Source organism: Lepus europaeus, chromosome 10 (assembly GCF_033115175.1).
Source record: "Lepus europaeus isolate LE1 chromosome 10, mLepTim1.pri, whole genome shotgun sequence".
In the NCBI taxonomy this organism is placed as follows: Eukaryota; Metazoa; Chordata; class Mammalia; order Lagomorpha; family Leporidae; genus Lepus; species Lepus europaeus.
The window spans coordinates 59,112,580-59,138,310 of NC_084836.1; the positions used below are offsets into that span (position 1 = coordinate 59,112,580).

Sequence of the window (25,731 nt, forward strand, 5' to 3'; positions counted from 1 at the left end):
TCTTTGTCTTGCTCGCCTTTGAGAAGTGAGGTGAGCGGAGAGAGAGAAACTTGTGTCCGTATCGGTCCCTTTTTTTTTTTCCTCTCTCTCTTCTAGTTAGCCTGGCGAACTTTTCCCTATGGAGTTTCAAGCCTCGTTCCCTCTAGTCTCCTCTTTCTGCTTGCCCGCTGGTGTTTTGGGCTATTGAGATTCGGCTCACCTCACGTTCCAGCACTGGTGTGTTGAGTCTGCCGCTGGTGTCCCAAACTTGGGCTCCCACGCTCTCCACGCATGTCCACTGTGAATCACTAGTTCCGGAAGAGTTTCCTCTGCTGTTTCTTCCCCTACTCTTCCTTGACCCTGCAGTATCTCCACTTTTATTAAACTGTTTCTTCCCGGACTATCAGTGTGCTCCCCTCCTATTCCGCCATCTTGATTTCCAGTAGTGGCTCTTAACCTAGTACTTGGAGCCAAAGAAGGCACTCAAGAAAATAATGATGTTAAGCTAAGACCTGATAGAACAGTAAATTTAGACAGGTGAAGGGAAATGGATCAGGAAGGAGTAGACAGTGTTACAGAGCTGAGATGGAGGAAGATGGCTTCCAGTATTAAATGGTCTATACAAAAACAGCTTCATGAATTAAAACAATTCCATATGGGGCCAGCGCTGTGGTGCAGTGGGTTAACACCCTGGCCTGAAGTGCCAGCATCCCATAGGGTGCTGGTTCTAGTCCCGGCTGCTCCTCTTCTAATCCAGCCTTCTGATATGGCCTGGGAAAGCAGTACAAGATGGCCCAAGTCCTTGGGCCCCTGCACCCACGTGGGAGACCTGGAAGAAACTCCTGGCTCTGGATCGGCGCAGCTCTGGCCGTTACGGCCAATTGGGGAGTGAACCATCAGATGGAAGACCTCTCTCTCTCTCTCTCTCTCTCTGCCTTCCCTCTCTCTGACTTTTAAATAAATAAATAAATCTTAAAAAAATCAATTCCATATAACTACAGAATATAGAGGTGGAGTGATATGAGGTGAGTTGGAGAGGAGGTAGGAACGATTCACATGACAGTTATTGACAACTGTGTACTAAATGAAGATAATAGATTAACTTTGAGAAATGCTTCATATCTTTATGGAGTTTATTTTTAAAGACATATATTTAAGATTTATTTATTCAAAATGCAGAGTTATATCAGAAAGAGGGGAGACAGAGAGAGAGAGAGAGAGAGAGAGAGAGAGAGAGAGAGAATTTTTCAGTTCACTCCCCAAATGGCCTTGGAGCTGGGCTAGTCCAAAACCAGGAGCCAGGAGCTTCTTTCTGGTTTCCCATGTGGGTAAGGAGGCCCAAGTACTTGGGCCATTCTCTGCTTCTTTCCCAGGCACATTAGCAGGAAGCTGGATTGGAAGTGGAGCATCTGGGATTCAGATTGATGCCCATATGGGATGCCAGAGTCACAGGAAGAGAGAGCGTTACCTGCTACACCACAGCACCAACCCCATAGAGTTTATTTTTTGAGTGAAGGAGACACTAGATAAGTAAGTAAACAAATCAAAGCCATAAAATGTAGACTGTGATAAGTTCTGTGAGTATTTACCAGTTGTCTTAGTGTGGGCTTCTGTAACAAAATACCATAGACTGGGTGGCTTAAACAACAAATATTTATTTCTCACAGGTCTGGAAGCTGGAAGGTCAAAGAGCCTATATTGCTTGGTGTATGGTTAATACTGTCTTTCTGCTTTTTCAAACGGCCATCTTCTTGCTCTATCTCCACATGTCAGAGTGAGAGAGCAGAAGAGAATGAGCAAGCGCTAGTCTCTTCCTTCCATCATGGGATCCCACCCTTATGTGAGGTCATAAACCTAATCATCACTCAGAGACCCCCCCCTGCTTCCAGTACCATCACATTGAAGACTAGGGATTCAGCATATGAATTTTGGAAGAACACAAACATTCAGTATGTAACAATAGTATTGCAATAAAAATCTGGGCATAGTTTGGGATTATCAGGAATGACCTGGTAGAGAAAATGACACTTGAATTGAATCGTGGAGAACGAGAAAAAACCAAGCATAAGAAGGTAAAGAGAAAGAGCATCCTGTGCAGAGGAAATAGTGTTTGCAAAGCCATGACTCAGGAAAACGTGGGTTATCTGGGGCTCTGTAAAGAGGCTGGTATGGCTGGAGCATAATTAGGAATAGTGTATTGTAAGATGAAGTTGGACAGCAGAACTTTGTCCCTAGTTTTGCAAATCAGGAAAGGGGCTATTTGCCCAGGGTTATCCCAGGTAGTGAATGGCAGAGCTGTGAAGCTAGTCCACGCCTAAATGTTCCATGATTATCTAAGCTTATGCTTGTCCATTCATTTACAGAACTAATACTGACACCCAGGAACCATACAATGCTCCAGAAATACAGTATGAAACTACATATTCAAGGTCTTTGCCTTCATGGGGCTCTGCCTTGCTCTTTTCCCTGAGTCATGTTGCGTCCTTGGAGATAAGGAGGAAGATGGGAATTTCCATTTTCAGGCAATGGGGAACTAAACTCAAAATGGCTTATTTATGAATTTACAGGATTGTTTGCTCAAGTAATGTAAATAAAGCCTCCTGGATGATTGAGTCAATCTCCAACTCTATTTTTTTTTCTATGTTTCTCTTAGCTTTTTCTCTTCTGTGATTTATTTTGCCCAGTTCAAGAATTTATACCTACATATCACATTTTCCAAAAGGAGAGAGGGTTCCAAAATTTCCATAAGTCCTGAATGTTGTGCTGAGTGGATTGACCTTGATGGAGTCAGAAAACGTACTGACGTACGGCTGGGTTCCATATTTGTTTCTGCATTAATCATTGTGGCAAGTATATTTCCAGTTATTGTCAGTGATGTGTTACACCAACTTTTAAGAGCATGTAGGTATAGAAAGTCATGGAGTGTATACATGGAAATTTAGGGGAATGTTGGCTTGTTGCAATGATCGAACGACATTTAATGGATGAGAACAGGAAAGCTGGAGATCCTGCAAAGCAGATGACAGGATTGAACCACAGTGAATTGCTGCACATTCTGCATCTCTTTAGACTATGCTTCTGGAAAATATATACATAAAAAATTCCATGTAGTTTGATATAATTATCTGGGCCTAGATTTTAGCAAAGTATGTTTTCTGGGGGACCAATTTAATGTGCATTGAATTTTCCAGAAATGTAGGCATTGGCTGTTTTGTGAGAATACTGCACTTTCTTTTGCTCAGAACTTTTCCAATATTTGTTCACCCTTCTGGAAAAATTGCATCACATATGGGACAATGTTCTGGTATTTGTATTGTCTGTGCAATACACTTTACCACCTGCACTGTACGTGTTTTACTTCATGGTAATTTCATGTAAAGGTGTAGGTATCTGACAACAATATGATGCTTGAGGATTTACATATTGGACTACATTTTTAAAAATATTTTATTCCTACTCGAAAATTATACCAATTTCTTGAAATTACATGTGGAGATAGTTATATTTATTCTTGAATCTCATTTTACATTAAAAAGTGGACATTCCAAAATATTTACTATATAAAAGAATTGTTGCATCTAAAAGGGTTGAACTCACTGGTTTAGACATATCAGAGCTCATTCTTGGAATTGGGAATGAGGTAAATACCTGCACTGCATGGTTACTCTAAACTATGAAGGTGGTAAAATAGATACAGAGGAGATGACTACATTGGCATTTTACACTCACTCTTTGCTAAATGTGGCTGTTTTTCCACAAAGAAGTGATTAGAACTCAATATTTTTAATTTTTAGTGTTAAATGCATTCTTTTTTTTAAAAAATATTTATTTGAAAGCTAGATTTAGAGAGAGACAGAGAGAGAGAGTGTGTGTCTGCCATCGCTGGTTCACTACCCAAATAGCCTCAACAGGTGGGGCTGGGCCAGACTGAAGCCAGGAACCAGGAGCCAGGAGCTTCTTTAGTGTCTCCCACGTGGGTGCAGGTGTCCAAGCACTTGGGCTGCCCTCCACTGCTGGAGGGCAAGGAGCTGGACAGGAAGTGGAGCAGCCAGATCTCAAACTGTCACCCATATGGGATGCTGGCATTGCAGGCAGCAGCTTTACCAACTATGACACAATGCTGGCTCCTCCCAAAATATTTTTTATTATTTATTTATTTGAAAGACAGAAAGACACAGAGAGGAGAGACAGAGACCAAACTGTTTACTTTAAAATGCAAGTTATTTTGGGGTGAACTGTAGTATAGATTTTATTTCATGTTGAAAATTGTACTTTACCAATGCAGATTTAAAATTTTCTCTGTGGACTCAATTCAGTTTTGTGTCGTCACATCTCATTTGTCCTTTTTTTAACACACTATTTCCTATTTTAGTTTTGTAAGCTAAATGCATGCTTGGAGCATTTACAAGATTTCTCAAACACAAAAACTAATATGGCCATGCAATAATGAAGGAATGATGAAATACTGAATGAAATAACCACCATAGAAACAATGAAAGGATCAAAATGGAAGACAGGGGCCGGCACTGTGGCGCAGCGGGTTAACGCCCTGGCCTGAAGCACCGGCATCCCATTTGGGCACTGGTTTGAGGAGGGTCTCCAGCTCTCTGCAATGGCCTGGGTAAGCAGTCAAAGATGGCCTAAGTCCTTGGGCCCCTGCACCTGTGTGGGAGACCTGGAGGAAGCTCCTGGCTCCTGGCTTCAGATTAGCGCAGCTCCGGCCGTTGTGGCCATCCAGGGAGTGAACCATTGGATGGAAGACTCTCTCTCTGCCTCTCCTCTCTCTGTGTAACTCTGACTTTCAAATAAATAAATAAATCTTTAAAAAAACAAAACAAAAAAACAAAATGGAAGACAGAAACAGAAATGGAGACCAATGTCCTGGTTTATTATTATTAATTCATTCAAGAATGAAATAATAACTCAGACTGGAGTCACATAAGTATTTCCAATTTCTTTAAATCAAGATTTAAAAAAGATGGAACTCTTGAAATGGGCCATTTTACATAGTGGCGATACAGTTTTTTCCACTGCTATGAAATTCATAGTCAAGTGACCCTCACATGTGTAGAAAGTTCCCACTGCTTTAGTCATGATGGTTCCGGTGCAGTGTGCTTACGTGTGAGCACTGTTCGACGGTGGGCCTGGGAATGGCTTAAGAAGCCCGACTGGAGTCAGGGGCACAACTGAGAACCCTTTGAATTTTACAGAGAGATTTGTGGAGTGTTATTCAGGTAAAACTACCAAAGCTCTTCATTTCCAGAACTTTCTAAGCTTTTATAAAATAATTGATTTACATAGCAAATCCCCCCTTGACATGGAGGAGCTCACTATTTGCAGCTGGGTGAGCTTAAGTGCATAGACAGAGTACAAACGCTACTTCTTTGTTCTTTCTCCCTGTGTGTGGCTGTCACCTAGAGTCCTTATAATTCGAGGGTCATAGATGATTTATTTATTTTGTAATTACTTAGCAGAGAGCCAGCTCTGACATTTTGATTTTGTTTCCTCCGTTTGTAACTAGTCTAGTGAACTGCAGTGCCTGTTTTTGCGTTGGCTCCTGTGTGGCGATCTTGCGGTAAAAGCCAGTGAGCTATGCAGTAGTGTCCCTTCTCATTAGCGTGGTCTCCATTTTAACATGTTATTTCGTGTCAGCTGGGCTTTTTCCATTTTGCATCAACATTATAATCAGTAATGAACATTTTGTTAAGCAATTGTTGATGCTTGCCACTTGTCAGTTTTCTCAGTTTGCTAACCACTGACATGATTTCCACTTTCTTCTTTTGAAAAGGAATTTACAGTTTCATACAATGTCAACTAACATGCCATTTTCTCTTCCCTCTCCTCTTCCTTTCTTGTCCTCACTCATACATAGGAAGGTCCATCTCAAAGCAAACATGTTGTGTTTGAAAATTGGAACATTTAAGATCGATCAAATATGGGCCAGGGAATTTCAACTGAGAGAGCATTAGGTGGAGTGTGCAATACAGATGCATGTGTGGAAATACTCCCAACCTGGGAATGTCCCTGTCACAGAGCCTGTCACTTAGTGGCAGAACATGTCAAATGGCTTAGAAAATGTCAACTGAAACAAAATGAAGAACACGTGCATACATTCACTTTTTTAGCTTAAATAACAAGGAACTCTAATTTTCACTCATTTCTCTACCACCATACATCCTGGGTAGCGGAGTGGCCAGTAGAAAGGTCAGGAACTGGTTTTTATTTGCAACTTCAGTTTGTATATTCATTTGTTTGTAAGCAAATTGTGTATTTCTTTTCAGTGGCTTTAATTTTGAACACAATTGTAATGATTTTCCTCTGTGAAATTCTCTTTCTCATGTGTATTTTGGCAAAGTAGGAGAAACTCTGAAAAGAGGGAGCTTTCCTTGCTTACTGAGAGTAAAGGGGGACATTGTACATGGGGCCCCTTAGGCCCCCCAGTCACCTGGGAAGATGGAGGCAACTAACCAGCATTCCTACTCTACCATCTTCTTCTTTAAAAAAATTCACCTGCTTGTTTGCTAATTTGCTGTTAAAAATAGCTGCTTCATTGTGAGAAGGTAATGTTCATGAATACATTAAGTACTCTGGATTTATGTTTATCATCCGTTATAACTGGGAAATGGGACTTAGGGGCTCCTTTAATATGCTACTAAGAGGAGGGCTACTAAAACACAACACAGAAACTTCTGGATTATCCAGAATGGTTGGGAAATGGAATATTCTAGTATTGTAGGTCTGCAAGAGTTGCCACACCCTATGCCCCCTCACAGGGGTGGGAGACTCTTTCCTGCCAGGGGCCATTTGGATATTTAAAATATCATTTACAGGCCATACAAAATTACCAGCTTAAAAATTGGGCTGCTATAGATTTATTGAATTCGAGTCCTGCCTGTAGTTGCTTTGGCAGGGACAGACTGAGTGATTTGAGGGGCCTTAAATGGCCCGCGAGCCAGACACTTCCCCACGCCTGCCAGCAAGGGTTCTCAGCTGGGGAATTTTTACTTCCTGGGGAACATCAGGCAATATCTGAGAAGCCACAGGTGCTACTAGCAGGTGAAGTCCAGAGAGGCTGCTAAATTAGCCTCCTGCAATAGTCGGAACAATCCTCGCCACCAAGGATTAGCTGGTCCAAAATGTCAATAACTGAATTTGAGAAACTTTGCTCTTCAACTGAACAGTTTTTAGCAAACTAGAATTCAGCAGAATTCAGTTAAGCTACAAGTTGACAGTGAGAAATTTGGGTAATTTAAATGATTCTTCAGCATCTTACAGTGCTACAGTGTTGTCATCATCAATTATCACTGCATTGGTAAGATGCAGAAATGTTGGTTTATGAAGATTCTTGCCTGCTAGATGGATAAAGATGCTTTGCTGTGGTACAGTGGTCTGAAGAGGCTCAATTAATTCTTATGTCATAACAGTTATTTGAGTTACAATAGCCACTTCTTTCTTTTTTTTTTTTTTAACTTTTATTTAATGAATATAAATTTCCAGTGTACAGCTTATGGATTACAATGGCTCCCCCCCCCCCCAATAACTTCCCTCCCACCCGCAACCCTCCCCCCTCCCGCTCCCTCTCCCCTTCCATTTGCATCAAGATTCATTTTCAATTCTCTTTATATACAGAAGATCAATTTAGTATAAAGATTTCAACAGTTTGCACCCACATAGAAACACAAAGTGAAACATACTGTTGGAGTACTAGTTATAGCATTAAATCACAATGTACAGCACATTAAGGACAGAGATCCCACATGAGGAGCAAGTGCACAGTGGCTCCTGTTGTTGACCCAACAAATTGACACTCTAGTTTATGGCGCCAGTAACCCTCCTAGGCTGTCGTCATGAGTTGCCAAGGCTATGGAAGCCTTCCAAGTTTGCCGACTCTGATCATATTTAGACAAGGTCATAAAAGACAGAGTGAGGATAGTAACCAATGATCCTAAGAGTGGCATTTACCAGGTTTGAACAATTATACAGCATTAAGTGGGGAAGAGGACCATCAGTACACACATGTTGGGAGTAGAGCCATTGGTGGTAGAGTAGAGGTTATGATTACAAAGGAATGAGGCCCAAGTGCACTAGACAGGGCCTAGAACAAAGGACAGAGTCATTATTAGAGGAGCTAAGAAAGGTGCTGTCTAAGCTACAATTAAGTTTTCTGATTGAGAGGCAAATAGAACCTGATAGAAGGGGCTTGATAATAATCTGGTGGGCTTTAGGCCTTGTAAATTCAGAGGCCCAGACCTATCTATCTCTTCACATGGGGTATATCCTAAGGGAGGTGTGAACCTCCTGGGGGAAGGCACTCTGTTGACTTTCATTACTTGGCTGGCCTGGGAGGAGAGCTGGCCAGGTAAAGGCAGGTGGCATCTCTAAGAAGAAATTTACAGTTCTGCCTGCAATGTTGCTGACCCTACTTGACCATCCCCTCAGCTGCAGTGGTCACTTTGGAAGTTGGGCTGAGTGAAGGGCTTTTCAGCTTAGAGCCAGTAAGAACTGTGGCTCTGACCTGGGCATCCTTCGACTCCAGGGCAGGTCCATTTCCAGTGATCCAACTCTTGGCAGAGCTGCCAGGGCTCTTCACAAGCTGACTTCTGCTGAAGCCCAGGCTTACCACCTTGAAAGCCACTGCAGTGGACTGGCCTGTTGGGTCTCCTTGAGGACAGATCACTGTACAGATCAGCCATTAATAGGCCTGCCACCCATTGCTTCTAATGCCGAGCTTTCTTTTCCTCCTGGTTTGTGTTAAAGCAGACCAGAGGATGCAAGTCAAGGGAGTGCCCGTTTCCCATCTCTAATCTTCGGTGGCCTGAACTACAAGTCTATAGTCACAGGCATGTTCTGTAGTAGTTTTTCTAAGGTAGACAATGCCCATGAGGAAAATTATATTCTCACTTTAAAACTTTCTTTCCCTTTGGTCTGAAAGGGAGGTTTTTTCTACTTACTGTATACTTCGCTGATGGTGAAGTGAATCAAGCTATGAGATTATTATTTGAGTTCTTATTTTGGCTATGCTATTGCAGAAAAATGTTAGCCATCTCTTTTATAAGGTCTAAAGATTAAATTGTGCATCCTACAGATTCCTTCATAATAGAATTAGTTTCCTACCTTGAAGAGAATAGAGAAATGAAAGAACAAGTTGGGCTTAGAATAGAGAAATGAGGGAGCAAGTCCTAGATCGCTTGCTGACAATAGCAATATCACATGAATACTTAGCAAACCGTTTCAACCATTAGATAACAACTTAAGAAAACATTTACCAGAAGGTCCAATGCCTTCTATAAATTTTAAGAATCATGTATTTGAAAACACCTCTTAAATATCTAACATGGTGTAGTTTGTTTAGCCAGTAAACTTAAGCACAACCATCTAAAATGTTTTTAGTTTCTTTCTACCAACAAGTCTAAAACATATGATACACAGATTCAGGTCCCACAAATTAAAATGTATCTTTGATTGATTTTAGCAGCTTAAATTTATGGACAATCTTATCTATAAGCCATTTAAAATAAAACTCTTAATAAAATTTCCTATGTGGACATACAATATGTACACACATATAATATAGCATAATAGACCAATATAGCAATTTTAATAATAGCTTTTAAAATCTTTAAATCTTTTTGTAGATTGCCAATTGATTTGAATTGCTTTTTCTTTTTAGTAACCTCAGTTAACCATACTTTCTCTCAGTTGGTACTGTTAAGACATTATTGGCTTCATCTGTTTACAGAGCCATCCCAAAGTACTGAATACAATAAAAGTGGCTGGAAAAAGTCCATAGGAACCTATAGGAGGACAGCTAAACACAGAACCAACAACGCTTTAGTTTTATGAGCAGCAGATATTCAAATTTTTGAAAAAAGCACATATTTAAATAACCCATAGCTCTTAATAAAAATTCAGCTGTTTTTGAACAATTAGAATTTAACAGACATCAAGAGAACATAATAGATTACTTTAACACATTGCTTTAACAGAGCATCAGAGTTTAATTCTATGTCAAAGAGAAATTGAGCTTCCTGTGATCTTTTGCTGTGAGGTTTCCTTCCTTTACCTTCTTTCATATTGGTGACCATGTTTCTGTGTTTCTGTGTGTAACACATCTTTAAGCATCTTTTGCAGGGCAGGATGAGTGGCAACAAATTCTTTCAGTTTCTGTTTGCTGTGAAAAGTCTTAATTTCACCTTCATTCACAAATGAGAGCTTTGCAGGATATAGTATTCTGGGCTGGCAGTTTTTCTCTCTTAGTACCTGGGCTATGTCTCGCCATTCCCTTCTAGCTTGTAGGGTTTCTGATGAGAAGTCTGCTGTGATTCTAATTGGAGATCCTCTAAGAGTGATCCGACGTTTCTCTCTTGCACCTTTTAGGATCTTTTCTTTAAGTTTCACTGTGGTGAGTTTGATTACAACATGTCGTGGTGAGGATCTCTTTTGGTCATGTTTATTAGGGGTTCTATAAGCTTCCTGTACTAAGATGCCTCTGACCTTCTCCAAACCTGGGAAATTTTCTGCTAGTATCTCACTGAAAATGCCTTCTAATCCTTTCTCCCTCTCCATGCCTTCAGGAACTCCTAGAACCCGAATGTTGGGTTTTTTAATAGTATCCTGTAAATTCCTGACAATATTTTTTAGATTTCTAATTTCTTCTTCTTTTCTTTGGTTTGCCTGTTTCCTTTCCTGTTCTCTGTCTTCTAAGTCTGATATTCTCTCTTCTGCTTCGCCCATTCTGTTTTTAAGGCTCTCTAATGTGTTTGTCATTTGATCTATTGAACTCTTCATTTCATTATGATTTCTAGTCACTATCAGAGTTTCTTGTTCCACTAGTTGTTTCATTTCATTTTGATTCCTCCTTAATATTTCACTTTCACGAGAGAGATTTTCTATCTTGTCCATGAAGGATTTCTGTAGTTCAAGAATTTGTTTTTGAGAACTTCTTAATGTTCTTATCAATTTTTTGAGATCCGCTTCTTGCATTTCTTTGATCTCATCATCTTCATAATCTTGAATTGGGGTGTCTTTTTCATTTGGGGGCGTCATAGTTTCTTCCTTGTTCTTGTTAGCTTGGTTTTTGCGTTTGTTGTTTGGCATGTTGGAGATATCTGGTTTCTTCACTGTGGTGTTTTTTCTTGTTACACTATGGCTCTATATTAAGTGGACTGTCTGCTTTCAGTGGAGCCTTAGAGGCTTGAGATGAGTGTGGACTGAGAGCTGTGTTTGGTTCCTCAGGGTTGAGGGTGTGTCAAGGATGACACTCCTAGGTTAGGTGTGGTAAATCTCTCTTTCTTTTTTTGATTTAAAAGGGAAGTAATTCCGCACAGCTGAACGTAATTGGAGGTAGTTAGCAGGCAAATGATATACCCACAGGAGCCAGAGATCAGAAGCTCTTTCCCAAGGACCACACAGGGAATCTCTGCTGCCCTCAGTGTGGGCTCCAATTCTCCTGCAGTCTCCCACTGGGTTGCCAAGTTAGATGCTAATCTCCTGTTATTTCACCCCTCCCCACAGAGTCAGGTTTTTCTGCTAGGCTCAGGGCTGGTGCAGACCTGAGGTCGCCCTGCTTATGACGTATGTCCAAAATGGCGCCTGCTCTGTCTTGCTCGCCTGTGAGAGGTGAGCGGAGAGAGAGAAACTTGTGTCCGTATCAGTCACTTTTTTTATTTTTTTTTTTCTCTCTCTTCTAGTTAGCCTGGTGAACTTTTCCCCACGGAGTTTCAAGCCTCGTTCCCTCTAGCCTCCTCTTTCCACTTGCCTGCTGGTATCTCAGGCTATGGAGGTTCGGCTCACCTCGCGTTCCAGCGCTGGTGCGTTGAGTCTGCCGCTGGTGTCCCGAACTTGGGCTCCCACGCTCTCCACGCAGGTCCACTGTGAATCACTAGTTCCGGAAGAGTTTCCTCTGCTGTTTCATCCCCTACTCTTCCTTGACACTGCAGTATCTCCACTTATATTAAACTTTCTCTCCCCCCAGACTAAGTGTGCTTCCTGCCTATTCCGCCATCTTGCCGCCTCTCTAAAAGCCACTTCTTTCTTATGGAGAGGGATGTTTACTTTTCATATTACAGCAGAATTGAAATTGGTCTTCTTTTTAAAAAAGAGATTTTAATTATTATTATTTAAGAGGTATAGTTACAGACAGAGGGAGGGACAGAGAAAGGCCTTCCATCTACTAGTTCACTCCCCAAATGCCCGAAATGGCCGGAGCTGGGCCAACCTGAAGCCAGGAGCCAGGAGCTTCTTCTGGGTCTCCCATGCAGGTGCAGGGCCCCAAGCACTTGTGCCATCTTCTGCTTTCCCAGGCCATAGCAGAGAGCTGGACCAGAGGAGGAGCAGTTAGGACACGAACCGGTGCCCACGTGGGATGCTCATGCCACAGGCAGAGGATTAACCTGTACCACAGCACCGAACCCCAATAAGTTTTTAATCTACTTTAAAAATAGTAGGTGGTACATTCTTAGAAAAGTACTCTGGTTGGCACAGCTGTTGTTTCAATACCCTATGCTTATATTTTTTAAAAATACGTATTTAGATGATTTATTTATCAGAGAGAGAGAGAGAGAGAGAGAGAGTCAGAGATCTCATCTACTATTTCACTCCCCAAATGCCTGCAACACCTTGGGCTGGGTTATGCTAAAGCCAGGAGCCTGGAACTAGATCTGCTTCTCTATTGCTGGTGGCAGGCACCCAGTTATTTGAGCCATCACCTTCTGACTCCCAGGGTACACATTAGCAGGAAACTAGAATGAGGAGCAGTACCACTTGAACCCAGGTGCTCCATGATTGGACTTTGGGTGTCCCAACAGCATCTTAACTGGTGCACCAAGCACTCATCCTTGCTTTTGTTTTCAGGTTACTGGGAGAACCTTATAGAAAACAAACCAAAATTTCTCTTCATTTCTGTGTACAATCCAATGAAATGGAAAGAAGAATTCCTGCTTCTGGATAAAAATGAAAAGAATCTACTTTTTAGTCAGTGAGTGAACTGTTTATTGAGTGCTGTCTCCACTTTTGAGCTAGAGTAGTAAATAAGAGAGAACTTTTTATCATGTTGCTTACAGAAGAATTTGGAGAATAATGCATTTAAAGCATAGACTAACATTCATTTGTGTGTTTGGTAGCCCTTTGCATACATGGATTCAGATATAATGCACAGTTTTTACAACTGTGGAGACTTTAATAGAAATTGCCCATTCTGTGGCCTGTTCTTGTCCCTAGAACCAGTTTTGCAGTTATGAGTTTGCATCAGGAATTGGGTTCATGCAGTTAGTGATTCTTTTTTGGGTGCACACACATTAAATACCTTACACAAATGAGCTGTGCTCTCCTGGGAACAGGGGACATGAACTTGAATGAGGACATGGTAGGAGGTGGTGGTGAGAAGGAAGAGAGAGGGAGACAGAAAAGTACTGGGAGTGTGGAGCAGGACAGGGCTGGTGAGGGAGATGAGCCATGTGAACAGTGGGGCGTTACAAGTGGCTGAAGCTCATGAGTGAACTGTGAAGGAAGCAAGATCCCTCATGAATGCCTGCGTTGACCCCATGTTCTTTACCTGGGTTTGTTTTTAACCTTTTCTGTTAAAAACTTTTAGCTTTGTTGCATGATTAACCTTGGGAAGGGCAGGGTAAACACGAGCTTAATTTATGCTTGTCTTACGACCTCTCAGTTTCCACGGAAATGAATGATCTGAGTGCACAACCAGTGCATTGATTTTGTCACAGTTAACAATAACAGGCATGTGGCTTTTAGGGCCATTTCTCTGAATAGATTAACATTGAATAAACAAGGAAAATTCTTGAGCCTATATATTTTTCAGTTTCTATTTCAAGGCATAAACCTAATTTAACTTTAATATTTTTTTTTTTTTTTGGTCCTAGAAGCCAGAGGTACAATTGACCACAACAAACTGCTGAGGTAGATGGAAACAAAACATCACTTAGGCATCTTTATCTCAATGTGTCTAGGACAGAGCACACTATTTTCCATGTGTTTCCCCTTGCTCTATACTCATTTCTTCTTGCCTTGGTTGTTATACCTGTGGATTGCTCTCTTGCCAGCCTTGATACCCTCAGATCTGTTCTCTATATTTGCTATCAGAGTGAGCTATAGAAAGCACAAATGTGAAGAGAACAATATTAGCAGATATTTGAGTATTTACTAGGGATTTGGTATTCTTCCAAATCTGTAATATACAACAGATCTTTCAATTTTCACCACAGTACAATGTCAGAGCTATTTTTACCTTTATTTTACAGACGAGAAAACTGAGATCCAAGTGGAAACTGGCTGTAGGCGATGCATTTAAAATGTAGGGGAGCTGGGTCTTAACCCCAGGCATTCTGATTTGGGAGGGGTGGCTGCTAACTTCTCATAGTTTGCTCTAGACCTTCATGGCCTCCACAGAGCACACTACAAAATTCAAAGTATCCCTATCTCTCATGTAACAACTTTAAATAATTTTTGAAAAACTTACTGCTGACAAAAAAGCTCAGAGTAAAAAATAAAATTCCATTAATTCTGATGTTCAAAACTATAGTGAATTCTATCCCAAATTAAGATACATAAACAATTTTTACAGTTAGAGAAAGATAGCCATTCAACAATGAAAATGGGTTTATGTGAATAATAAGCAACAATTTGAAAGCAACAGAATCTAATCTGTATATAAATCAAAATTTGGGGCTGACCCTGTGATGCGGTGGGTTAAAGCCCTAGCCTGCAGTGCCAGCATCCCATATGGGTGCCACTTCAAGTCCCGGCTGCTTGTCTTCCTATCCAGCTCTCTGCTCTGGCCTGGAAAAGCAGTAGGAGATGACCCAACTCCTTTGGCCCCTGCACCCGGGCGGGAAACCCAGAAGAAGCTCCTGGCTCCTGGCTTCAGGTTAGCTTAGCTCCGGATGTTGCAGTCATTTGGGGAGTGAACCAGTAGAATGGAAAACCTCTCTCTCTCTCTCTCTCTCTCTCTCTCTCTGACTCTACTTCTCTCTGTAACTCTGTCTTTCAAATATATAAAATAAATCTTTAAAAAATTTTTTAAAATTTATTATACTTAACCAAATGAGGAAGAAAAAGTATGGAAGTTGATAGTGATGATGGAGGTACAGTCTCTCTGCCCCATTTTTCTTCAACAATTCTTCAGTCCTTGTGATAATTTTGTGATTATTTTGTGTTGAAATTACACTTTATAAATGTACAAGTTTAGGATAAAATTAAGACTGAACTATGGTCGCATGTAATAAATATGTGAACCCGCGATGAAGTAGCATGTGCATGTGAATGTAAGACTGATCCTTTCTCTGCATTTCACTTAGAAAAATCTCTGTACCTGTGCATATGTGCTGCTTAATCCAAATGTGTGCTATTAGACACTCTCTGAGTAAAAACTTGTAAGCCAAGTAACCTGCTGAGTTTGCCTCCCTGAAGCAGTAGCATCTGTATACCATGTGGTATAATGTATTTATTTGGAGAATTTGGGGGCAAAATGGCTCTATTAAAAATGATCTTTTCAAAAAACTTTTCAAGAGCCAAAATGGTGAGAGTCTGATAGCTGACTAGCAACGATGAAGTCAACTGATACTTGGCATAGAAAGTCCTCCAGGGTTCTGGTCTTGTATTGCTCCAGCCTCCTCTCTCCCCTCTTCCTGTCTCAGACCTGACTTGTGAACATCAGTGCACTGTTTGTACTTAGGGACCCATGTGATTTTCTTTCAGGTCCTAATTCCTGCTGCATGGAGCATCCATTTTATTTATTTGTAAGGCAGAGTTACAGAGAGATGCAGAGAGAGCAAGCAAGCAAGCAAATGAGTGAGAGAGATCCATTCACTGGTTCACTCTCCAGATGGCTGCAACAGCCAGGCCTGGGCAAAGCTGAAGCCAGGAGCCGGGAACCCCATGCAGGTCTCCCACATGGGTGGCAGGCGCCCAGGTACCTGGGCCAAACTTAGTTGCTTTTCCAGGCTCATATATAGGGATCTGGATTGGAGGTGAAATAGCTGAGACTCCAACTGGTGCTCATCTGGGGTTTTGGCAGTGACTTAACCTGCTGTGCCATGGTGTGGGCCCCGGAATGTCCACTTTTCCCTTCCATGCACATATAGTCCACTGGTGGCAGAAAAGATGAATCTAAAACTTGGGAAACATCAGTTTTTTAAAGGGGACTGCCAGAAACCTCAGCTTTTGCCCTAGAAGGACTTATCTTTTTTATAATTTTTAAATTTATATAAAAGGAACTAATTTCATTTCAGTTTTAAGAACATAATTATACTCCCCACCCTACTCTCTCTCTTCCTTCCTTCCTTATTTTTCTTTTAATTTTTTCAGTGACATACTTTCAATATATTTTACAATCACAAGCTTATCCCTCCACTAAACAAACAATTCAGTAAATAGTAAGTAGAAAAACCACTGTTCCTTAGGAGTATAGACAAGGGCTATAAACAATAATCAAATCTCAAAAATGTCAATTTCACTCATATGCATTACATTTTTTGTACTATGTATATTAGCTATCACAAATCAGGGAAAACATGTAATTGTCTTTTGGGGACTGGCTTATTTCACTAAGAATAATGGTTTCCAGTTGCATCCATTTTGTTGCAAAAGACAAGATTTCATTATTTTTTATGGCTGATTAGTATGCTATCCCATATGTATTCCACATTTTCTTCATCCAAGATCAGTTGATGGATATCAATTGATTCCTTACCTTAACTATTGTAAATTGAGCTACTAAAATGATGAGGGTATAGATAACTCTTTCATATGCTAATTTCATTTCCTTTGGGTAAATTCCCAGGTGTGGGATGGCTTGCTTATGTGGTAGATCTATTTTCAGATTTATGAGGGATCTCCATACTGTCTTCCATAATGGCTGTACTAGTTTACGTTCCCATAGGATAATATTATCTTTATTGTCCTGATGAGAAAACAAGTCTTTCTGCTCTGGAGAGATCTACTGTCTACCTTCCCAGGTAGTTTTTTATACAAACATTCCTTAACACAGATGGTGTTTAAATGGGAGAGATCCCTGAGCATTATTTCCCAACAATGGTTGCACTTGACTCATTGTAATAAAATTATAAAGTATCTGGTTGGTTAGCTCATTTGCATTAGAAATTTCATCTATTCCATCTTGACAGCCCTACTATCCAGCATAGTGTTTATCACAGAAGTAGAGAATCAATAAAAGAGTATGAAATAAATGAAGTCCTTTAAGAATGTGGAGAACATGGGGACTTATCCCCAAAATTCCTTTTATAGGCTGATCCATTAAATCACACTAAGCATGACTAGATTTTATAATTCTTTTAAAATGTTTATTTTTATCTACTTGAAAGGCAGATAATGAGAGAGACAGAGATAGAGACAGAGACGGAGACAGATGTATATGGGGGTGGAAGAGGGAGGGAGGGAGAGAGAGAGAGAGAAAGAGATTGATCTTTATCTGCTGGTTCACTCTCCAAATGCCTGCGACATCGAGGGTTTGTGTCAAGCCAAAACCTCGTGCACAGAACTCAATCTGGGTCTCCCATGTGTGCAGTAGAGGCTAAACCATTTGAGCCATCATCTGCTACCTGCCAGTATGCATTAGCAGGAAGCTGGATTGGAAGTAGAGTAGCTGGGTGTCAAACCAGCACTGTATACAAGCTTCCCTATTGGTAGTTTAACTCCCTGTGCCATAATGCCTGTCCCACAGTTGGATTTTAAATGCTAGGTGGTGGGGCTGGTGCTGTGGCATAGTGGGTAAAGCTGCTGCCTGCAGTGCTAACATCCCATATGGGCTCCAGCTGGAGTCCTGGCTGCTCCACTTCTGATCCAGCTCTCTGCTATGGCCTGGGAAAGCAGCAGTAGGTGGCCCAAGTCCATGGGCCCCTGCACCCATGTGGGAGACTTTGAAGAAGCTCCAGGCTCCTGGCTTGAGATCTGCCTAGGTATTTGGGGAAGGAAACAGCAGATGGAAGACCTCTTTCTCTCTTTCTGACTGTCTGTAACTTTGCCTTTCAAATAAATAAATAAATCTTAAAAAAATGCCAGGTGGCCTACATACGACCAGCTAGTTTTCCAGGCTACAGACTCTAATATACTTGAATGGGCATTTGGGGAATGAAGCAGCAGATGGAATCTCTTTGTTTCTGTCTCTCTCCCTTTCAAAAAAATTCTTATCCTATAGTGTGCCAATCACTGAGTTAAACTCCATAAATAATACTTCACTATATTCTGATAAGCTGCCTTATGAGTAGTACTATTATTATCTGTGTTTGAAAACATAGAAAGTTTAATGACAGACTGAAGAAGAAAGCTTAACTTGTTCAAATGTATGCAGGTGGTCACTGGTGGAGATGGGATTTGAACCCTGGCACCCCTGACAGCTGTGTTTCTTAGAGCGTGTCACCTGGTATACATAAAGAAATTATTGTGCATTTTTGAAGGGCATCGTTTGATATTTCAATACATATATACAGTGTGTGATGATCCAATCAGGCTAGTGTTTTCATTTCCTTACATCTTTTTCTAAAAAGCTTTTAATGTGTTTGAGGTTGTGTTTTTAATCAGTTACATTACACAGCTCCTCACAGGAAAGGAAAAAGAAGTCAGTGTGATTATATTAAATTCTCTAAACACATGCTTTCTCTAGAAACCAGACTTAGACAACATAAATGTGCCCTGTCCTGGGCTGTGAACAAGATTTGACGCTCAGACTCAAGCAGATGTGTCAGCCCCAAAGTAGTGAGTTAAGCGAAGAGGGAGGGCGGAAACTTAATGCAGTCCTGATGTTTAAGAGGTGTGCCTTGGAGGAAGTCCTCAGGTCATGGGCAGAGTTTGTTATAAAAACCTGAATGGGGTCCGGCTTCCCTGGGCTTCCTGGCTTCCTGTCCACGTGACCCTCTGCCTGTGTTCCACACTTCGCCATTGCCACCCTCATCAGAGGCCAACCCACTGGGGCTGCCCAATCCTGGATGTGAGATTCCAACACTGGTCACTAAGTACTTTTTTTCTCTTTATAAAGATAGTTTTCTGAGGAATTTCATTGTAGTGATGGAAAACTGACTAATGCATGCTATTAGTAAGTTCCAATATGCATTTAGGAAACCAACCTGAACCATATTTGTTTTTGTAATAATGCCTCCTTTGCAAAGGTAGTTCGTGAACACTGGGGTTATGAAGACATTATTGTTAACGTCCAACTAACCTAGACCCGGAGCAGGGCCAGCTTCATGGGTGTGTCCCTGTGCTAGGAAGGGTTGTGCTTGGTCCTTTCCTTCTGCTGTCACTAGCTTGAAACTGCTTTTGAACAAGGGGCCTTGCATTTTCATTTTGCACTGGGCTTCTCAAATTATGTAGCTAGTCATGGGCTGGCATCCTGGTTAACTCTGTGTGACAGCTGATTATTTGGTAATGGAGAAGGAAAGTGGACCAACTTACACTGGTGACTTTAGGTTCTGCTAGAATCCATATTGGACTCTGGGGATAAAAGCTCAGGTCCTGAATTTCTAAGCTGTGGGATATTCAGTTCCCCAAGTATTTAATTATCTTACAAGATCACCCTGGGACTGATATAAGATATACTTATTGCGGAATACTAATCCATCTTAAGGGAAAGAAATGACAGGCATATTTTTGGGTTTTTAAAGGCCTTAGATCTATTTCCTTTCTTTTCCCTGGTCTGATGTTTTGTTTTAGGCAATTTAACAGTTCATTTTTATGGCATGCACCAGATCAATTAAATGAGAACTAACATTTCCTTTGAACAGGAATCAATATCTACCATTTCCACTTTGATGCAAAAGTTACATTTCTGTTATCTTTAGTAAATGTGGAATGCACTTTGTAATTATAAGTTTTTTTTGTTGTGCGAGTAACTATGCATGCTCCATATTCTCTACAGTGGCAGGTGGGCTTGCATATTTCAATGATTTCTCAACAGCGTTGACTTCTGTTTCTTCAGTTATGCCACCCATCTACTTTTTTTTCTTTTACTCCCTCAGAAACCTTACTTAGAGACTTTATATGACCTTCAGTCATATGAATCTGCTCTAGCTTTTGACAAACACATATATAATCCAGATTGTATCTCTTGTAGTTATTTCTCCTGTGGAGTTTTATATCATTACCTCTGCAATCTTTGAGATCCCCTGCTGAATTCCACTATTCTACCAGAAGTGGAAATAAAAGGGCAAAAATACCAGTCGGCATATCATTTTCTTAAAACTCACTTGGCTTGATTTATTGTTACTAATTTGTCCTAGTCCTGATATTCTCTGTTTTTAAATTGTCAAATTGTGTTGGTTGTTGAGTTTAAGTTTTAAACAGGAGAAAATTCTGAGGACAATAAGTTGCACAATGTCCTAGTCTACAGAGATGCATGTTGTACTGCTGCAGACCCAGCAGAGGGAGCTCAAGTTCATAAACGAATCTCAGGAGCTGTTTTGATGACTCAAAAGGAGAAATTCATCCCAAAAGGCGTTTTTTGGTGGTGGAGGACAGCAGAAGTCAGGATATGTGAAGTGTGAGTGTGAGAGTGTGTGAGTGTGAGTGTGTGTGTCGATGTGTGTGAGTGTGTCTGTGTGAATGTGTGAGTGTGTGTGTGTGTGTGTATGTTAGAGAGTAGAAGAAAGAAGTAAGGTGGGAGGTCATGCCATTCAAATTTTAAGATACACTTGGAATGTGGAAGATATATTGCAATTTCTGAAGGAAGATGACAAACTGATGGAGAGAAGCATTTGATTTTCAGGTCCTGAGAAGGCACTTTAATGTTAAATGCATAAGCCCCTTTATCCTTACTTTTTCTGGTTAGCAGCTTTCCTTTAAAACTTTTTAGATTGAATCCTTACCCATTTCCATTCCTTGTGATTTTTATATTTATAGCAATTTCCCAGTGAAAGCTTTAAAAATTTCCCTTCTCCAGTCCATTACCAAACGGGTCCACCTGGTGTGTGTGAATCTATGTCTGAGGTAGAAGCTCTTGGAGGCTGTTGAAGTTTAGGTGAATGTTTATCCAGCAGATTAATCAATTAGTCTACCAGCTATCCAAACAATACTTATTGAACTTTTAGTAGTGTATGAGGTGCAATGTGTGTGTATATGTAGAGAGGGAAATGTACAGCAGGGAGAGAGTCAGAACTGTGTTCTGTCCTCTATGAACTTCAGTAAAGCTAAGTATATAAATGTGTTTGATAAAATATAAAATATTGTATAATCAAATGTCAAGCAGTAACTGTCCACAAAGTGAGCCTGAAGTTCGAGTTTAGAGAAGAGGTATGTGGTAGATCCTTGTAGCTACTAGGGCCTAGGAGGACTTCAAGGATGATATGGGCTGAATGATGGCTGTTTTATGCATATGGATCAGAAAGGAGAGGGTCTTCCATGATGGAAGCCGGTTGGCCTAGTAGTTAAGTTACCAGCATATCACATCATAATACTTAGATTTGATTTGCTCTAACTCCTGACCCCAGTTTCCTACTAATGCAGTCCCCAGAAGGCAGCAGGTGATGGCTCAAGTAATTGGGTTCCTGTCACCCACGTGGGAGACCTGGCTTGACTTCAAGGCTCTCAGCTTTTGCTTTGGCTCAGGCCTGGCCATTGTGGGAATTTGGGGAGTGAACTGGTGGATGAAAATTCTGTGTATGTTACTCTCTGTTTCTCTGCTTCTCAAACAAACTAGTTAAAATTTTCAAATAAAAAATAAACATGATGAAACTTATGTATATGATTTTAAAAAAGAAAGCCTGTGAGAAAGCAGGTATGGTTTATGACATGACATTATGATGTTTGATGTGCACCCCTAAGGGTTTGCCATTCCCATCAAGTCTTTTTGAATGATGTTCCCTGTGCATACCCAGTGCCTGAGAATGAATTCTGGAGTGATTGTGTTATGTAGAACATAAACCTTTGTATATAATAACTATCAAACACCGTTCAGAGGAATCTATAAAGAGGCAGTGAGGATAAATAAGTCAATCTGAAAAAAAAGGGTGGGGGGGCAGTGCTGTGGGGGTAGTTGGTAAAACTATTGACTGCAGTGCTGGCATCCCATATGGGTGCCAATTTGAGTCCTGGCTGCTCCACTTCCAAAAAAGCTCTCTGCTATGACCTGAGAAAGCAATGGGAGATAGCCCAAGTCCTTAGGCTCCTGCAATACTGTGGGAAACCCAGAAGAAGCTCCTGGCTCTGGATCAGCCCAGCTCTGACAGTCATGGCCATCTGGGGAGTGATGGCCATCTGGGGAGCGGATGGAAGACCTCTCTCTCTCTCTCTCTGCCTCTGCATCTCTGTAACTCTGCCTTTCAAATTAATAAGTAAATCTTTAAAAAAAGGCAGTGAGCACGTTGGGTACAAATTGAATAGTATAATAAGACAGCCTAGAGTTGAGTCCAGGGCTTATCATGCAGTAGCTGTGTGTCTGAAGATAAATGTATTAGCATCTTTATGTCTTACTTCCTTCATCTCTAACATGGCATGATAATAACAGTTCCTATTGCACAGGGTTGTGATGGTTAACTGAGACAGTGTCATCTGCATAAAACAATGTCTAGAGCCTGGAGAGCCCTGGGTCTTTGCTGTTATGAACAAAGGGTTAAAGTGTGTATAGATGCTATATTAGATTTTCAGTTATGAAAACCTGGGTCTCGTCTAGACTGTTTTGTCGTTTGCTAGTTGAGAATTCATGAAGCAGATCACATGTTTAAGATTATGTTGGCCTCACTGGCTGATTTAATGGAAGTAAATGATAGACCACAACCTTCCTTGTTTCAGGAATAACAAAACAAAACAAAACAAAGAAAAAGCACAAAGGTGTTGCTCATCAGTAAGAGTGATGCTCACATGGGAATTCAGTGGTCCTGTTAGTGCATGCAGTCTTCAATTTTCCCAGCCATTTGGAATTGTAAGTAGAATGTAAGCTCCGCCAGAGCAGAGGCCATGACTGCCTTGGTTGCTGTTCTGTCTCCTGTCATATCACTCATTATTTTTGCTTTGAAATTGTTTAATATGAGAGAGAGAGAGAGAAAATAAGAATGAGAATCACTGATTAACTCCCCAGATGCCCAAAACAGCTAGGACTAAGTTGAAGCCAGGAGCTGGGAACTCAATCCAGGTCTCCCACCTTGATGGCAGGGGCCCAGTGACTTAAGCCATCATCACTGCCTCTTAGGAGTGCATTAGGAGGAAGTTACAATCAGAAGCTGGTGTTGGGACTCAAACTTGGGCACTCTCATGTGGGAGGCAGGCATCTGACTATTCAGCCAGACACTTGCCCCCTCACTGTATTTTTTTTCCAAATGAATAGGCCAATGATTAAATGAAAGCATGGTTATGAAATTTATCCCTGTCTTTTCCTATAGACCTGTTGGCAGCATAGGTGAAGTAGGCCTTACTACACAATGTTTTGAGAAATGGCTAATTAAATATCTTCCCTGGTGGTTTATTATTGGTATAAGAAGAAAATTACTTGGATCATTTTATAGTTTAAAAATGCATTCTCATACGTCATGGAATCTCCTATACATTCAAGTGAAATCATTATTATTTCTCCCAATAGTTTCAGCAATTGAATATTACTAGAGTTGAATGACTGACTCAGTGCCACACACAAGTTGTTATGGACTTTGGACTTGATCTAAGGCCCCTTGAATACAAGTACAAAGGGTTTTCTTTGATTTTTGTGGCAATATCTTTTTTTCTATCTGACTTGTTTGCCTCATCATTATAGTTTCTCACCATATAAGGATGTAGCCTCCAAGTTTCTCATGTTAGTATCTATTAGTTTATGGGGCCAGATAGGATTTAGAAGACAGACCCTTAGAAGTTCATGAGGAATGTGATACTATTGTGTCTGGTATGAGACCCTCCCCAAAACAACTCACAAAAGGCAGGCTGAATGCAACAGCAAGAGGATTTATTACCAGCTAGCTGGGGCTCTTACTGGCACATACAACATAGCGCAGTGCTGAAGTGAGAAGCCCCCTCCTTCCCCCTCCCAGCATTTCCCCCCCACCCCCTCCTCCCAGCATTTTGGTGCACTCAAGTAAACAAGTACATACGTCACTACACACGTAGGCAAGTTCCTTATTCTTCATATGGCAGTGACCTAAATTTATGTATTTTATTGGTGCATTTGAGCAACTCAGGGGCTAATCGTCACACAGGAATGCGGAAAAATCTAAATTCCAGCAGTAATTTCACTCCTGTACCCTTAGGCCCATCTTTTTTTTGGCTTAAAATAAAGCCTGTCATGGAGGAATGGTGGTTCTCGCAACAGGTCCTAAAAGCTCCTGAGACCAAGATTTAGTTTAATTTGTTGCCCCATATTTTATATCACTTAATCTTTTTTTTGAACAATAAATGTTTTATTTGCTTTGAAAACGCCTGTGAGAGGACCGTGCAGTTCTGAGCCGCCGCGTGCGGGGCTGGGCTGCAGCCCTTCCGGAGGAGCCCGTTCTCCACCTACCTGGCCCTGCTGCCCCGCACCAAGGGAGGGAGCCCTGCCTTCGGCTCTGGGCCTGCCCGGCCTTTCCAGGCCTCCTCCTGAGCCTGCAGCAGCTGGGCAGGGCCTCGAGGTGGACAGCGGCATCCAGGGCCGCCGGGTGGGGATGGCGTGACCCGCGTGACAGCGCTGCAGCCCTGGGCACAGCCCCTTCCCGAAGGTCTCCGCCCCGTGAGAAACGAAGCAGTGACCACAGATAAGGCAGAGCTGGGGCGGGGCAGGCCCGTAGTGGAGGGGCAGTGCGGGGCGCGGTGCGGGGAGCAGGTGTGGGGCAGCAGCACATCCCCCCCGTGCCCCCCGGGCAGGCGGGTGCGAGCACACGTGTGTGTGTGTGAGGCGAGTGGCACGCCGGCCCTCGGCGACCCTTACAACGGGAGGGGCTGCTGACAGCCCCCGGGGCAGCAGGCCACAGGGTCCCCGCCCCACCGGTCACGCTTCCTCATCAGTGTCACCGGCGGCCCTGAGGCAGGACCCCGCCCCCACGCCCCTCGTCCTGAGACCTGTTTCCTGCCAGAGTCCTGGGTGCCTCCGGGCCCCATCCAGGTCAGAAGTCGCTGAGGATGCTGATGCCCGGTAGCGGTGGGCGTACAGGCCCAGCAGGAAGGCCCACTTGAAGGAGATGCAGCTCCACACACACGACAGGTAGTAGCCGCCGGGGTCAGTGAGGCTCTGGTGTTGGGTGATGGCCAGCGCGAGGAAGGTGCAGAAGGCGGCCACGGAGACGGTGGCGAAGAGGACACCCACGAAGAAGAAGCCACGAAGCCCCTTGAGCCAGGTCCTCCAGTAGTCCTGCTCGTACATGATATGCGTCACCAGCACCCAGAGCGCCAGCACACCTGCGAGCCCGCCCATGGCCGCGGTCGCCGGCTGTCTGTAGACCACGGTCCAGACGAGGAAGATGGAGAAGCCGGCGTAGGCGGCGCGGAGGCCCAGCTGCAGCCGCGTAGGGGCCATGGGCTGCGGCACGGCGTGCGGAGGCGAGCGCTGCAGGCGCAGGTGCAGGCCCTGCCGGCTATATCACTTAATCTTAACATACTACACACTATTAAGTCTTAACTCCAAATGTACTTCATCTAAGATAATTTAGGGTTTGAATTAATTACTCATTAATTACTTATAACTGAACTCCACAATACTAAGGAGAACCTTGAGGTTTGGAGGAAGAGTGCAAGGAGTTACACATGACTTGGGAAGTTCTGAGAAATCAAGATATAGCCATTGGAAATGGGAGCCTGGATAAGATGCTTTTCTGGAGGTTCTGAATGAAGGAA

At 42.1% G+C, this 25,731-nt stretch overlaps 1 protein-coding gene across 1 annotated transcript; it reads right to left on the reverse strand.

Moving 5' to 3' along the window:
• Window positions 1-24,889: 24,889 nt before the first annotated feature.
• Window positions 24,890-25,414, reverse strand: LOC133768045 (heme transporter HRG1-like). The gene has a single exon (XM_062202464.1). The coding sequence runs from the start codon at window positions 25,412-25,414 to the stop codon at window positions 24,890-24,892; it is 525 nt and encodes a 174-aa protein (XP_062058448.1).
• Between the last annotated feature and the right edge of the window lie 317 nt (window positions 25,415-25,731).

What these genes read in the sequence shown, in the direction of transcription:
- LOC133768045 (XM_062202464.1), bottom strand. Translation starts at nt 25,414, where the DNA reads ATGGCCCCTACGCGGCTGCAGCTGGGCCTCCGCGCCGCCTACGCCGGC.